At 40.4% G+C, this 14,230-nt stretch overlaps 2 protein-coding genes across 6 annotated transcripts; one reads left to right on the plus strand and one right to left on the minus strand.

Annotated features, from left to right (window-relative positions):
- Positions 1-334: 334 nt before the first annotated feature.
- Positions 335-5,954, minus strand: LOC115674835 (protein cornichon homolog 1). 3 transcript variants are annotated; one of them, XR_008814442.1, is made up of 5 exons: positions 5,859-5,954; positions 5,051-5,232; positions 2,552-2,674; positions 2,169-2,361; positions 335-906 (listed from the first exon to the last, which is right to left on the minus strand). XR_008814442.1 is itself a non-coding variant. In XM_056302881.1 (5 exons), the coding sequence occupies exons 1-4, from the start codon at positions 5,931-5,933 to the stop codon at positions 2,280-2,282; spliced, it is 462 nt and encodes a 153-aa protein (XP_056158856.1). In that variant the 5' UTR covers positions 5,934-5,954; the 3' UTR covers positions 335-906; positions 2,245-2,279. The 3 variants fall into 3 exon arrangements, 2 of the variants coding, with proteins under 2 accessions (XP_056158856.1, XP_030453207.1); XM_056302881.1 differs by having other exon boundaries at positions 2,245-2,361; XM_030597347.2 differs by lacking the exon at positions 2,169-2,361.
- Positions 5,955-7,079: 1,125 nt separating this feature from the next.
- LOC115674667 (OVARIAN TUMOR DOMAIN-containing deubiquitinating enzyme 4) lies at positions 7,080-10,635 on the plus strand. 3 transcript variants are annotated; one of them, XM_030597133.2, is made up of 7 exons: positions 7,080-7,202; positions 8,164-8,763; positions 8,889-9,010; positions 9,320-9,360; positions 9,435-9,533; positions 9,968-10,157; positions 10,299-10,635. In XM_030597133.2, exons 2-6 carry the CDS (start codon positions 8,175-8,177, stop codon positions 10,137-10,139), a joined length of 1,023 nt encoding a protein of 340 aa, XP_030452993.1. In that variant the 5' UTR covers positions 7,080-7,202; positions 8,164-8,174; the 3' UTR covers positions 10,140-10,157; positions 10,299-10,635. The 3 variants fall into 3 exon arrangements, with proteins under 3 accessions (XP_030452993.1, XP_056159015.1, XP_030452992.1); XM_056303040.1 differs by lacking the exon at positions 7,080-7,202 and adding an exon at positions 7,315-7,479 and having other exon boundaries at positions 9,968-10,175; XM_030597132.2 differs by lacking the exon at positions 7,080-7,202 and adding an exon at positions 7,318-7,479.
- The last annotated feature ends 3,595 nt before the right edge of the window (positions 10,636-14,230 follow it).

The following is a 14,230-nucleotide window of genomic DNA, read 5'->3' on the forward strand; positions in this document are numbered from 1 at the left end:
ACATGCGAGCGCTACATATCAGTTGACATTGTTGACTCATCGATTTCCAGAATATTTTCTACGGATTTTTTGCCGGATAGACTTAAATTGTCACTGGAGAATACTACGAGGATTCGAACAAAAAGCACAGAAATAGAAATGAAATCCCCGAAACTATAGGGACCAACCATGCAATTTCTTCCGATTTTTCCTCTGATTGCGCAGAGAAAGGCAAAGGTGCTGTCAAGCAGCCCACAGTACGTCGTATGTCGGGCACTGCAAGCTGTCGGATATAGAGAGAGAGAGAGAGAGAGAGAGAGAGAGAGAGAGAGAGAGAAAGTGGGCCCCTTGGTCATTTTCTTGCAATGCGAAAATGAAATTGTACTGAAAGTAAACGCTCTTGAAGCGGCAGATAAACGTCAGTTAAAAGGAGAGACATGATCCGAACAATGTACGACATTGGAAATAGTCTCAGGCTCTATCTCAGCCATCACTCACCCATGCAATGCTCAACCTGTGCTTTCCCACGCTCGCGATGTCCACAAAGATACGAAAAGCGCCACAACATGCTGGCAGGTTATACAAATTTCCAACTCCACAGCCATCTACCAATGTACAAATTTCTGGTCCTGCTCTGTAGCAGCATCCAAATTGTGCTTCAAACAACGGAAGGTTCGTATAAACTATTCCACAGCAACATGAGAGAGTAATTCCTGTCCGAGCGTGTCGAAAGTAGCTCCCCAATCAAGATAAAAATCACTCTAATCAATGATACTAGCCTAAACCAGCTGACTCCTAACACAATTCTGTTCGATGTACGCCGCCATTTGCAACGAGGGGCACTATTGCTTCTCCAGCTGTATTTATCAAAATGAATGCAAGGCATCTTCGTCGTCGACAAAAGATTCAAAAATTGACAACACGAGCCTGCAATTGCAACCACTTATATGATGAGGATAGAGCGCACGCCACAAGGAGCAAATCTAAATGACTATCGATTGTGAATCGAAGAGAATAGCATCGAAATTACAGCAGAAACAAGAGAGAATAACAAAATACGTGCGGATCACACAGAAAAAAGTGTGGACCCTGGACACATTTGCCTGGAATACTTTGACAACGCTACCCAACAACACAAGTGCACACTGCAGAGGGGAGAGGGGGGGGGGGGGGGAATCCGGAGTCGTGCCCCAAAAATGGAATTAAAATAACAAGATCAGAAGCTACCCATGGAGACTCGATTCTTTTGGAGATTACAGATATATGCTTTCTCAGACACCATGGAAGCTCAATAAGGAATACTAAAAAAATTGGGGTCAATTTGCCTTAAACCACTTCAACTCTGGGGGTATCATAACTTTTAAAGAAAAACTTTTAGAAAGTGACATTCCACTAACCTGAAAAATAAAAATTTGGCTCAACGCTATTTCATTTTGACATTCCAATTCTCAATGGTGTCAAGGGGCAAATTGCAACAAAATGAGTAGTCCAAAGTGAAAATTAAAGCGAGTGAATAGTTCATGGGGCCAATCTAAACAATTTCCCGTAGATCATATGCTGAAGAAGCCTCATCATACACTGAAGGAGTATTCTAGTGAAAAAACCTCAAACGGTAGCTTGGTAAAGTACAAGCTTTTAGAATTTAGGGAGCTAAGATATTGGAGATAAACAGAATTTCCAAAGGACTCGCCTTCACTTTCGGTTTGACAGCAAAGGCTGTGTGGGGAACTGTTGAGTGGAACATTGTTAAAACAAATCAAATGCCGTGTAGCTTGCTCTAATGAACGTAGATAAATCTACCTCAAACTAGAAAAATTTGAAAGTCAAGCCAATACTGAGTGAAACTACCGAAAGACTTCTGCCCTGCCCCAAATAACCGTGCTATTTGCACCTTGAAAAACCAGGAGGAACAAGTGCAAAAAGCTGACAACTATTTTCCTCGTTGGGTATGTAGGAGCGCGCCAGGAAAAAAAACCACCAAATCATTTGTCTCGTCTAAAAAAAAGTACTGATTTAAGAGAAGTATGAAATATTAGGATAGCAAATCTGGCGCCAAGAAAGTATTTTGCATGTCTACAACCGTTTATAGTGAGAAGGTGTTATTCAAAAGAAAAACAAGGCAAGAAAAGTCAAAACTGTACTGTCGGAAGAAGCTTTCTCAACTCTTCTATGTGTGGCAACTTGTTCACCTTCAGTGCAATCCATTAAGAAGATTAATCTAAGAAACCTCAGCCAACCACAGGACTGGAAAAGTTTCAAATTAACCTTCTTGGATGAGAAATACTGAAGCAAGATAATTTCTAAAACTCCAGGAATGATGAGCGAATATCTAAATCTCCAAACTGGGGATCTTGAAATAACAAATGGCCAGCGCGAATAAATCTACAGCCAAAGACCAACGTGAAACTTCTATTAGTAAGGGTGCTCAACATTTTATGTGTGCGTGCACCATTGTTAGCGCGCACTTGAGTGAAAAGTCTAACTCCCTAATAAAGATATGCTTAGCTACCATCAAAATACTTTACAATAAATTTTTGAAGTCCTAAATACAGTCAGGGAAATGGGCACAAACCTAAATATAACCATGAGAAAGAGAACGGATAATAAACCAAGCTTCACCATGCGATACTTTTTCTCAGTCCCAAGAACTCTAAATACTTCAGTCACATCAATTAGATGCCGCTGCTTTATGTACCTATATAAAGAAAGGAACCATAAAGGAGATAATGGCACAGACATAAATAGATATTCTTTCTTTTATAAGTAGCAGACAGAAACAAATGTACGTAGATATTATGGCTATTCACTAACAAATTACCACAACCAGAGCATATTTTGAGATTTTCCATTTAACTTCTACTTTTCTCGCTGTTACCACATTTTTATTCATTGAGCCATAAAATACCCCTTTTCACCTTGTGTGTTTAAGCAAAACAGTAGATTCATCTCTCCATGTCCACGAATTAGAATAGAACAATTTCAACAAATATTCTCATGGGAGCACAGAAATGCAGGAAATAAAAATGTTTCATGCGAGAGAAACATTTAGGCAATGAATGTTTAGACACATTAGTGCACGGATACAAAGACATAAGCACCACATGTGATAGATATGTCCACACACATTGATTCTCTGATTAATTCCTCCTGTTTCTCCATCCAAATGTGCCGATATTTTGCTAGCATAGGCATGGCACATTGCACATTGCTACGATGAGGTCATCAATCTTTTGGTTGGCCATTTTTCAGAAGAATTGGACAAACTGATTCTTTTTGTCCCATTCAGAGCCAAGACCAACCAGAAATGCTATTTGTCTCCAGTACTGATTGAAGAGAGAGTATTCTTCTCATTGAAGACAGATTAACTCCAGAACAATTTGAGGTTTCGACAGAAAGGTTCAACTGACAAGCTTTCATGAAGCAAGAAAACTTCGATTGTTTTGATGTGATTTAAGTATTAATGATGATTGGAACAAATTCATTATATCTCACAATACAACAGTTCAAAACTCCAGGTAGAGTTTTCTCAGAGAAAACAAAGGAACAATAACAGACATGGCAAGTGCGTAGTGAAATGGTTGGATAAATCAGGTATAAAGGCTACATGGGTTTTGGAGGGAATATAAAGAAGATTGATTCAAAGATATCTCCTAAAGAAGTTAAATTCTTCACATTCAAGCTTGATCTTTTCCAACGGGGGAGAATGATGCATGAGCGCAATTCTATTTTAGTAGTTTTAAATGCCTCTTCTTTATTTAGTCTTTTCACGTGTTATTTTAGGCTTATAAGTGGTCATATGATGATCATTTGAATGTTTAATTAGGTCTGATGGTTGAGATTAGAAGTTGTAATTTAAGATGAAGGGTTGAGATCATCTTTCGCCTGTAACCCTAGTAGCATATATAGGCCTTTAAGTCTCTTTGACATTAGCATTCTTCATTCAATAAACATCATCTTTCATAAACCCTAAAATATCTTTTCTCTGATCTAACTTCAACTCAGCTCTATTTTAGCCTTTTCTTTTTGCCATCTTTTACTTCTTTGACTATGTCAATTGGTATCAGAGCCCCTTGTTAGGGTCTTTCCCTACATCAGGTACTCCCTCAACTTTTGATATTCCGAGGTATGATGACATTAGCTTAGGGAATGGTGTTTTCGAGACCAGATGGGAGTGAATTATAGGGTAAGAAGGATTGACCAGATGTAAAAAGATCTACAGCAGTCCTACTATTACTGTTAAAGCCGTTGCTATACCACTAATATGTCTATTCTGCCCATGGGTAATAGAGATAGAGTTTGACTTCGGGTGAGAAGAAGAGATCCCGACCTAATATCAATGCTCTCATACTGATTTCAGGACAAATTCAGGTTTTGCTATTGCTTCTACATATATGATGACTTAAATATACTTATATTCTGAGTTCAGTGCCGCAAAAATCTGGAATCTACATTAGTGCAAGATTGACAATGGCAAGTTGATCCTTGCAAGTATGAGTATGCTATAGACCTCACATAACTAACAGCAGCAATTCATGCCCAGGTATTCAATTAGAGTTGTAACCCTGAGGAACTAACTAAGGTGATCGCCCTTCTTTTTAGATGCCATAGAGAACAAACACATTTCCAAACTGCAGAGAGGGTTTCAACCCACCAAATGGTATTCTGCTGAGCAAACTCTCATTTGAATAATCAAAGCACGTGTTTGGTTATTTACCTTTTTTGGGCAGCATATACATATTATTGAAAGGGCAGATCTCTACAAAAGCTTCTAAAACGGGTTTGGGTTTGGAGATAAACATATCTTTTTTGCCACATAGACAGGTTTATTTCCTTTCACAAATATAACTCCCCATCTCTTCACTGAGAAATGGGAGGCGATTCGGGGTTCTTAAAGCTCTAAAGGCTCCTAAATTTTCTTTAGAAATGCTCGTAACCTAAAAAGGATAATGGGCTCATTGCAAGTACAAAGTGCATCAACAGCATGACATTGTAGGAGAATAACGCAACTGAAGTTCATTTAAGAGGAAAAGAAACGATAGGAAAGGAAAGGTCAAGATAAAACGATACTTACAGCATGACGTGATAACAAGTAACAGGGACTGAAACTAGAAACATGAACCAATGCCCAGTCATCAGTAGAAGCGCGCTGAGAACTCCTTGTAAGATAAAATCAGGAAGGATCAACCCGTTGATCCGAGACGCCGCTTCGTACATGTTGATGTAGTCCGCCTCCAGATCAGATAATATCAGGATCTACAAAACATTCAAAACAGCAACGGAGTTACCATTCTGAGGCTTCAACGCAATTTTTGCGGGTCTTCAACAACAACAACATGCTAAAGTCAGATGCACACCATTAGACTTTACAAGCTCATGAGCAAGCAAGCCAGGAAGAAAAAAAAAATCAAACAAAGCAAAACAAAAGAGAAAGCTCTAATGACTTAGAATCTCTCGACATCCATGAGTTACTGGAGAAATAGCTTCATCGAAGCTACACATTCGGCGTCGCGATGTCGAGGAAACCATCACCGGTGCTCTATTCCCCGAGCAAGTTCATTCCCCCATCGATTTTAGCAAGGCGACCTACTGCACCGACCGATTGAACTCTCGGACGTCGATGAATCAGTAGGCGCTAGGGTTTCTAGGCAATCCTTCCTACTCCGGTTCGCCCAGGTCGCGACCTCAACCGGCGAACCGAGCTTGAAAAGAAGGAGAAAAAGGAGAAAACCTAAACAGCGCCATCGCCCGACGAAACGAAGTCGCGAAGCAGCAAATCCCGTCGAGCCACGCGACGCGACGCGACGCGGGCGAGCGAGCGAGCGAGCGGGCGGCGGCTCGTCGGAGCGCAGAAAGGAAGGAGCGATGTCGGGTTCCGGTACCTGATAGAAGGTGGAGGCGAAGAGGACAATGTTGATGACGAGGAAGGTGACGGCGAGAATCAGAGCCCACGCCATGGCTTGCGCGAGGTCGAAGGTCGGTGGCGAGCGGGATGAAGAAGAAGCTTTTCCGGTGCTCTTCTTCTTCTCTCTTTCCCTCCCGAAAGCCAAAAACGATGGGCAGGGGAAGCTTTTCCACACGCTGCTGCGTTTTTCTTCTGTTTTTCCCTTCGCTCTCGCTGCTCGGTCCACTTCAAAGACGATGTTAATTAAGATCCGAAGATTAATTTAAACGGGACTGACATTAGAGACAATTTTTTTTTTAACCTTCGATTTTGATGGAATTAGACACTTAATTTAAGTATTACCTCGACTGTGTTCTAAAAATATAAAAATTTTGGATAGAGGATTGAGCCCGCAATCCTTGTTGGGTTTACTTGGATCGGCGATCCATGCGCGCCGCGTCGGGAGTCGGACGTATTGAATGGCATTTGAAGTGATGTTTACTAGGATATTCCAAGCTTGGCGCTCGATTAAAATTCGATCAATCTCGATTTCTTGGGCCATCACAGGTCAATTCGATTGGATCTGGCTCGGTTATAAAAAAAAAAAAAATTTAGAGCCATGTCAAGTCCAATATAATCGAATAAATTTCGTCAAAGGTATGGTACCATGTATAAAGAAAAAGTTAAAGAGTGCTTATTGGGCACTGATTAAGCTTTTTATTAAAGGTGTTTTGAAAAATTTAGAATTTACTATACGTAACAAATTACTTAATTGAAGATGTGCAATTCATCCATTTTGAAAAATATATTTAAAAGTGTTAATTTGTATATTTAATAAATTAATTAGTACCTCATTTATCATCGGGACCTGGGCTGCTTGATTTTAGTATTCTCAAGTTTAAGCTATAATTACTCTAGCTTAGAATGCGTTTATTTTGTGAAAATATATAATTTGAAAAATATTTTCTTGAAAAAATATCGCTTGTGTAATTACAAAAATAAACGAACAAAAAATATTATTATCGTTTACTGCTGTCGATATTTAAAATATTTTTTATTGATTAATTATTTTAAGTAATATAGATAATAATTTTTAAAATATTATTATGAAAATAATTTAGTTTCTGCAAAACAAATACAGGATAAATAAATGGCGCAAATTCTAATTCTCAAGAGCTAAACGACAGTGCGTTTTCGGAAAGCCCGTACGACCACCTTAGCTTCACCGTCACTGGGAAGCCCGGTGACGCTTCCGCCGCACATTTCGGCGCTCACGTAACAATTCCCTTCGTCGCGCAATGTTCTCCGACTAAACCAGCTCGAATATAAGGAAGACATTCGGGTACTGATTCCTTGCTTCAGCTCTTATCAAGAATCACTACCTTTAATCAACCACGAGTTTTTATCTTCCTTCGAACGCGGATTAATAAATGCGCCCACCCCCCCCCTCGTTTTCCTCGTTTGGGTTTTTCTCAAATTTCTTTTTGCTGCTGGAGGCGGTGTTGTGGGTGGCTTGATCTGGTATCAAGTTTGAGTTTTTGCATCGTCTGCTTCTTCGAAGCTTGTTCTGATGATGTGGGGTTTTTGAATTTGTATGGGGATTTTGAGCTTCATTGGAGGTACGGTTCTCTGGTGATCTGCTGTCAAATGCCTGTGATAAGGGCTCTGTTAGGGGAAAGCAGAATGTGTTCTGGGATTATGGATCTATAAGTGCTCTGAATTAGACAAACTGAACATCTAGGGAATTGTTAGAAATCTTGTTGAGGCTATAGTTGGCTGTCGGGGCAAGAAGGGCCGCTTATAATTGGTTAGGTGGAGATTGGCTCACGATCTTGTGGAAGCTCTGGTTGTACTTGTATTAGCTATATAGATATGGATTGTCTGTGCGTGCTGGGCTTTTTTAGTTAGATTGACTTGGGATTTTTTCTCTGGTGAATATGGTAGAGTCAGTGTAAAGGAGGTGAGGCTTATGCATTATTTGTAGCTGTCTTTTTTTCTTCAAATATGTTTGAATAAGCTCATTTTTGGAAATAAGCAGCTGGTGCTTATTTTTGTTCATTTCTCGTGTGACTGGAACTGTTTTCGTGAAACTTGATGAATTCCTAGTAGATATATGCGGTTCACACTTTCAGGGCTTGACGGCCAAGATGATTAGAAATTACATGGTTTTCAGGTTCGCCGGTAACAACAGCTTCAGCTGTAATTATCAGTAACATGTTTTGCACTGTGTAGCTTGGTACGCGAGATTACAGTAATTGGAGATTGATCCACTTTTAAAGGTTTGCATTCTGCTTGTGTGACAGGCAATGCCAAAATGATTGCTTGCTCCTCTCTGATAACTTGTCCAAAGTATGTTTTACGCTTAAGTGGTCGCATTTGTGGACAGATGGGGAGGAGTATTTGTGATATGACGCCTTCCAGTGCATTCTTTCATGTGTTTTCTGGGTATTCCAGGCCAAAGTATATCTCTCTGAATGGATCTGAAGTGCCGACCTGTGTAAATATTACTGGTTTTAAAGGGGGCCAGGGTGGATTTTTTGGTTCCTGTATCTCCAAGCATAGGCGGGTCGTACGGTCTTTAGTAATTAGAGATCCAGTTGGTGTTACAATACCTCAAAAAGGACACGTTTCAATATCAACAGTATGTGACAGAATGAATGCCAAACTCTTGTTTACAAAGCGAGGGATGCCTAGTGAAGTCAGATATAGTGTTCGCCGCATTTCTTGGTCTCGAGGGCGTGCTTCTGCTGGTTTGCTTCTTGGGCTATTGGTTTGTTATTCAAGTTTTGAACCAGTGCATGCTGAAGCAGCCAATGATAATGGGAAAGAGGAAAATTGCGAGGACTCGTCATATGCTAAAATTTCGCATGGGAAGAAAGTGTATACCGATTACTCTGTCACTGGTGAGAGTTGCACTCTAGTTATGCTGTTCTTCTTAGTTCTGAGTGCCATGTTGAAGTTGCCTTTTCAACGTGGATTCTCCTGAATGCACGTATAAAATAATAGATGACAACTTCATGCTATGCAGGCATACCTGGAGATGGCAGATGTTTATTTCGTTCTGTAGCTCATGGGGCCTGTCTTCGGTCAGGAAGACCAGCTCCAAGCGAGAGCCTTCAGAGAGAACTCGCAGATGAATTACGGAGTTTGGTGGGTCTTTATCCCCTCTCCATATGGCTGAAAATTTCTTTCACTGCAAAATAAGATTGCTTACCGATCAGCATTGTCAAATTTGAAAATCACAATCTGGATTTCAACTCTTTCCTAGTGCAGTTTTGTGATTGCTGGGCTCGTTATCTTTCTGGAGATAGGAATTTCAATGTTTAGGCTAAATTTTTCTCTTTGAATGCATCTTTCTTGGGATGACGCATCCAAGATGATTCCTCTGTCAGTGTTCTGTGAGCTGAAATCATATGTAATATGAAGGTCTCGTGATGAATAGTCTGCTTTACTTTTCAGGTTGCGGACGAGTTCATCAAAAGACGGGAAGAGACAGAATGGTCATCTAATCCAAGTTTCCGAACTTCTCTAAAAATTGTTGGAGTTGTATCTGATAAAGTCATGTTGTGCACAGGTTTATTGAAGGTGATTTTGATACATATATCTCGCAAATGAGAAAGCCACATATATGGGGAGGTGAGCCAGAATTGCTCATGGCATCTCATGTTCTCAGGTCTCTCTCTCTCTCTCTCTCTCTCTCTCTCATGCGCGTACACGCTTTTTTGTGACTTGTGCATGATGTGTGCTTGTGTTCCAAATGCATGCTTGCTTGCTTGAGTACAGATGATAACTTTCCTGTATTGCCCATTGCCCATCAATTTGTTGGTGTCCACGCAGACAGGCACGATGCCCATTTTCATGTGTACCCGTGGAAATCTGCGACATACTATTCTTTCATTGAAGCGATCTCTTTCTGCTTGATGTCTTTTTTTCATAACTTTTTAGCTGACGTGCTGGTGTTCATTCAGTTGTCATGCCAGTAATATTTGGTTACTTATTCAAAAACATACATTTTGACACAGCTGCCTTTGAAAGACTTGTTGATTCAGTAATGACATAGTTTCAGAGAGCTGAGTTCGATAGTCTTGTTGATTTCGGTAATTTTAGGATGCCTATCACGGTGTACATGTATGATAAGGATGCTGGAGGCCTTATATCAATAGCCGAGTATGGCCAAGAATACGGCAAAGAGAATCCCATTAGAGTTCTTTACCATGGTTTTGGCCACTATGAAGCTTTGCAAATTCCTGGCAAGAAGGATGTGAAGTCAAGACTCTGACTCTCAGCACAATGAAAGGTACGCTTCTACTAAAAGGTTTTATATGAATGACTATTTTCTTTTGGAAAGCAAGCTCCACAACCTCATTCATTGTTGTTTTACTTATGGGCAAAAGAGAATTAGTTGAGCATTATTAATCTCTGAAATTTGGTATGTTAGGTATGTACTATAAAGCCCGAAGCATTTACTTGAGGAGAACGACAGCCTTGTGTCACGGTCCCGAGGTAGTGGGCGTTGCATGATACCTAAGTTTGGATATCAATCGGTCCAAGAGCAGCGCCGTGTGATCTTTCGAGGTAGAAAAAGTAGAATCTTTTCCTCATATGGAAGACAATTCTTGTTTTTTTTTCTTTTTTTTTGGCCGGTTGAAGACAATTCTTGTTACAGATTAGAGAATGTAAGTGGGAAAGTTCCTGTAATAGCACAAGCAGGTCTACGCGGACGACCAAAAGCATATGATTAACCAAAATCCAGAAGGATGATTTGGTTTGGTGGATAGGGAAGTAGTTTCAAAGTGGTCCATTCTCTCTCTCTCTCTCTCTCTGTAGGAGCAAAGTGTCCCATATTATTTGCCATCAAGCCCATCCCAGAAGTGCCTTTTGGCGATTCCGCTCCATATATTTGTTACCCTTCAAACTTTTAAGATTCTGTTCCTTCTTTTCTTGTCCATTATGATTCTTTTATCTTGGCACACATTGGACCTGAGAGTTCAAGCTATCTGCTACTCTAACAAGACTCCACATCGAAATACAAAGTTCTACGTCAATTTTCGATGCGTGACTTTCACTGTGCGAAGCCTTCTGTGAGCTTTATGCTTCGAGCTCTATAGACCTGCGTTTCCCGTTACTTAATAGAAAATGCGTGAGAGCTCAACGGCTGATATGCGAGTCCTAAGTGAGTTATCGTCGAGAATGAGCTCGGGCTTCATTAGATGCAGGAGTTATCAAGCTTGAATTCCTGACTAGTCATCTTGAGCCGACCGGATCAGCTGGTTGAACCGGACACCAATCTGGCCATGGCCTCTCTGTATAGTCTCAATTCCTTTTCGCATTCAAATCGCAAAACTAATGGTAATTCGAACTGAACTGAAACGGCAGCTTTCCACCACAAAGCATGGTCCTATTGCTGAAATGATTTTTCTGACACCGTAAAAAGCAAAAGAAGCCCGACTTATTCGACCACTTTGCGACGAATGGCCCAAAAAAAGCAGCACTTTGTAACCAGCTTTATCCCTTTTTCGATTTGAAGTTCCTCAAAAACCCCTACTCGTTAGCTTAGCCAATCTCCTAGTTTTACCACACAATACGACCCTTGTTCACCGAAGTGGCGGTTAGAAAATGTTAGGAAAAACGTACCAAAAAAATTTTAAATTTATTGCATTTGAATTAATTCAATCCTAAATTTTTCAATTAGACAAATTAAATCCAAAAATTTTTCATATTAATATCAATTCAGTTTATCCGGCCAATTTAGGCTGGAAATCATTGACGTAGATGCCAAGCGTCAGACGTTGAAGCGACCGGTGTTGACGTTGACATTATTAATAATATTTTAATTTTTTCTTCAAAAATGAAGGAAAAAGAAAGAAAGAATAATTATAAATAATAAATAATTGCAAAAATATTATTAAAAATGGCCACGTTAGCTTCGACTGCGTCACATAGGACAACCAACGTCAACATCAGCGATTTTCCGATCTAAATTGGCCTAGTGGACTGAATTGGTGCCAAAGAGATGAGGTTTAGGACTACATTTATCTTATGGAAAAGTTTAGGATTTTTTTGGTACTTTTCTAAAAATGTTATGCGCTTGTATCCATCGCAGCTTTAATATTCCATGTAAAATTTGTATACTTTTCCAATGTGTGCTTTTTATGTGATTTCATGATTATAAGTTGATGCGCTTTTGTCTATTAACACGGGATAGAAAGAATTTATCGGTTGTCATCGATATACTGAACATTATGGTCGATGTTATAAAATCAAGGGATATGTGCAATGGAAGTTATAAAACTTATCACGAAAGTGCAATTGAGTCTTCAAACTTACAAAAAGTACAATAAAGTCCTAAAACTTGTCAAGCTTATTCAATCAAGTCCTTCAATCAATTCAGTCCAACTTAAATAATGGAAAGGGCCGACGTGTCTTATTTTATTATTTTTTCGCGAGACACGTGGCAATGATGTGGCGCCCACTAAGTGCCACGTCAGAAAAATTTTAAAATATAAGCTAAATTAGTAAAAAAAAACTCACAGCAATCGGTTGTGTCCAAGCCCTCACTGGTGGTCGCTACCACAGCTGCCAAGAAGGGCTGGCAGAGATCGCTTGGGCCTTCAGGTGACCTCTTGCCAGTCCCCGGCGAGGGCTTGCAGACTTAGATTTGGGGGAGGGTATGACCCTCGCCTGGGGCTGGGTAGGGCCAGCAAGGCCTTGCCTAAGGTGGGCGATGCTCAGCCAACCTTGGGCGAGGATCGCGCCCTCTCCCAGATCTGAGCTTGCAAACCCCTGCCAGGGACCAGCGGGACCTCGCCCGAGGCCAATAAGGGTTGTCGAGCTTCGGGAAGGCCTAGGCGACCTCCGCCATTTCGTCGCGGCGGCCACCGACGAGAGCTCCACAACAGTTGGTTGAGTTTGGTTTTTTTTCTTTTTTAGCCTTTTTATTTAATTTAGTTTATGTTTTCGAATAATTTTTCTGACGTGACGCCTACCATATGCCACATCATTGCCATGTGTCTCAATAATATAACAAAAAATATACGTCAGCATTTTTCATTAGTCTAGTTGGACAGAGTTAACGGAAAGACTTAATTAGACTAACTTGACAAGTTTTAGGATTTGATTGCACTTTTTGTAAGTTTTAGGACTCAATTGTACTTTCGCGATAAGTTTTAGGACTTATAATAAACATATCCCTATAATCAAAGCTAAATCCTATTTAATTTAGGAATAAATCAACATTTTCAACTTATTCTCTTTGAATGGTCGACACGGTGACAACTAAATACTACAAATTTTAGGTTCGGTTTCATGATCTATTTATTTGATTGGATAGAAAATTTAGCCACACTAGGCTTAAAAAAACTCATAAATACTCTCGTCTCTGTCTATAGTTGCCAACATTGATGTCATGCCTAGCCGTTGTCATCGCTCCCTCGCTCCCGTCATCATCCTTTCGTGGCTAAATCTCTGTCCCTTATGGTCGTGACAATGATAATTAGGCTGCGCATGACAACCATTATGTACCGGAAAACAGATTCTACTCAGAAATTATTCTTTTTTATTCTGTGCCCGGAAATAATTTCTAAGCATTTGAAGGCGTTTGGTAACTGCCCAAAATTTCTATTCTTAGAATAGAAAAAGAACAGAAATGCGTTTGGTAACTACACAAATTTTCTTTTTTATTAATAATATTTTAATAATATTTTAAAATTTTTAATATTTCTTTCTTTTTTTTCCTTGGCCATGGCCGGCGAGGGCCACGATGCCCTCGCCGCCGGCCTCGCCGGTTGCAACGGCGAGGTTGGCCTCGCCAGATCACGGCGAGGTCGAGCCTCGCCCGGCCAAGACGAGGCCGACCTCGCCGTCGCCATCCCTGGCGACGGTGAGGTCGAGCCTCGCCCGGCCATGGCGAGGCCAACCTCACCGGCCCTGGCCGGTGGCCAGTGTCCGGGGGACGGTCACCGGTGGCTGGTCATCGGCGGTGGGCCAGGAATAAGATGAAGAACAAATAAAAAAGAAAGAAGAAATTCAAGAAGAATCAAAAATGAAAAAATTGTTTCAGAATCAAGAAGCTACTTTTTTTTGCTTCTTGATTCTGTTCCAAAACTGATTCTGGAAACAATTTTTTTTCAAATTTGTGCCTGGGCACAAAAATTTTAACAAACGGATTTCTGCTCCCAAACTGATTCTGGGAACAAAAGAACAGAAATTTTTATTATTTGGCAAGTTGTCAAACGCCCCCTCAGTGACACGTTGCGACGGCTGATTATGCAACGTCGAGGAGGAAGAAAACGAAGAGAAAAAGGCAAACGTCAGTAAAAATGGAAAATATAGAAAATGAAATATAGAAAGAGAACGCACAACACTTATTTA

This window comes from Syzygium oleosum, unplaced genomic scaffold, assembly GCF_021117445.2.
Source record: "Syzygium oleosum isolate NSW1041296 unplaced genomic scaffold, Sole_v2.1 Sole_v2.25, whole genome shotgun sequence".
Lineage (NCBI taxonomy): Eukaryota > Viridiplantae > Streptophyta > Magnoliopsida > Myrtales > Myrtaceae > Syzygium > Syzygium oleosum.

What these genes read in the sequence shown, in the direction of transcription:
- LOC115674835 (XM_056302881.1), bottom strand. Translation starts at nt 5,933, where the DNA reads ATGGCGTGGGCTCTGATTCTCGCCGTCACCTTCCTCGTCATCAACATT. An exon ending in TCGCCTCCACCTTCTATCAG is followed by an intron (nt 5,233 to 5,858) that starts GTACCGGAACCC and finishes AATGTTTTGTAG; the next exon opens with ATCCTGATATTATCTGATCT. An exon ending in ACTTGTTATCACGTCATGCT is followed by an intron (nt 2,675 to 5,050) that starts GTAAGTATCGTT and finishes TTCTTTATATAG; the next exon opens with GTACATAAAGCAGCGGCATC.
- LOC115674667 (XM_056303040.1), top strand. Translation starts at nt 7,455, where the DNA reads ATGGGGATTTTGAGCTTCATTGGAG. An exon ending in CAGATGAATTACGGAGTTTG is followed by an intron (nt 9,011 to 9,319) that starts GTGGGTCTTTAT and finishes TTTACTTTTCAG; the next exon opens with GTTGCGGACGAGTTCATCAA. An exon ending in AGACGGGAAGAGACAGAATG is followed by an intron (nt 9,361 to 9,434) that starts GTCATCTAATCC and finishes TGTTGTGCACAG; the next exon opens with GTTTATTGAAGGTGATTTTG.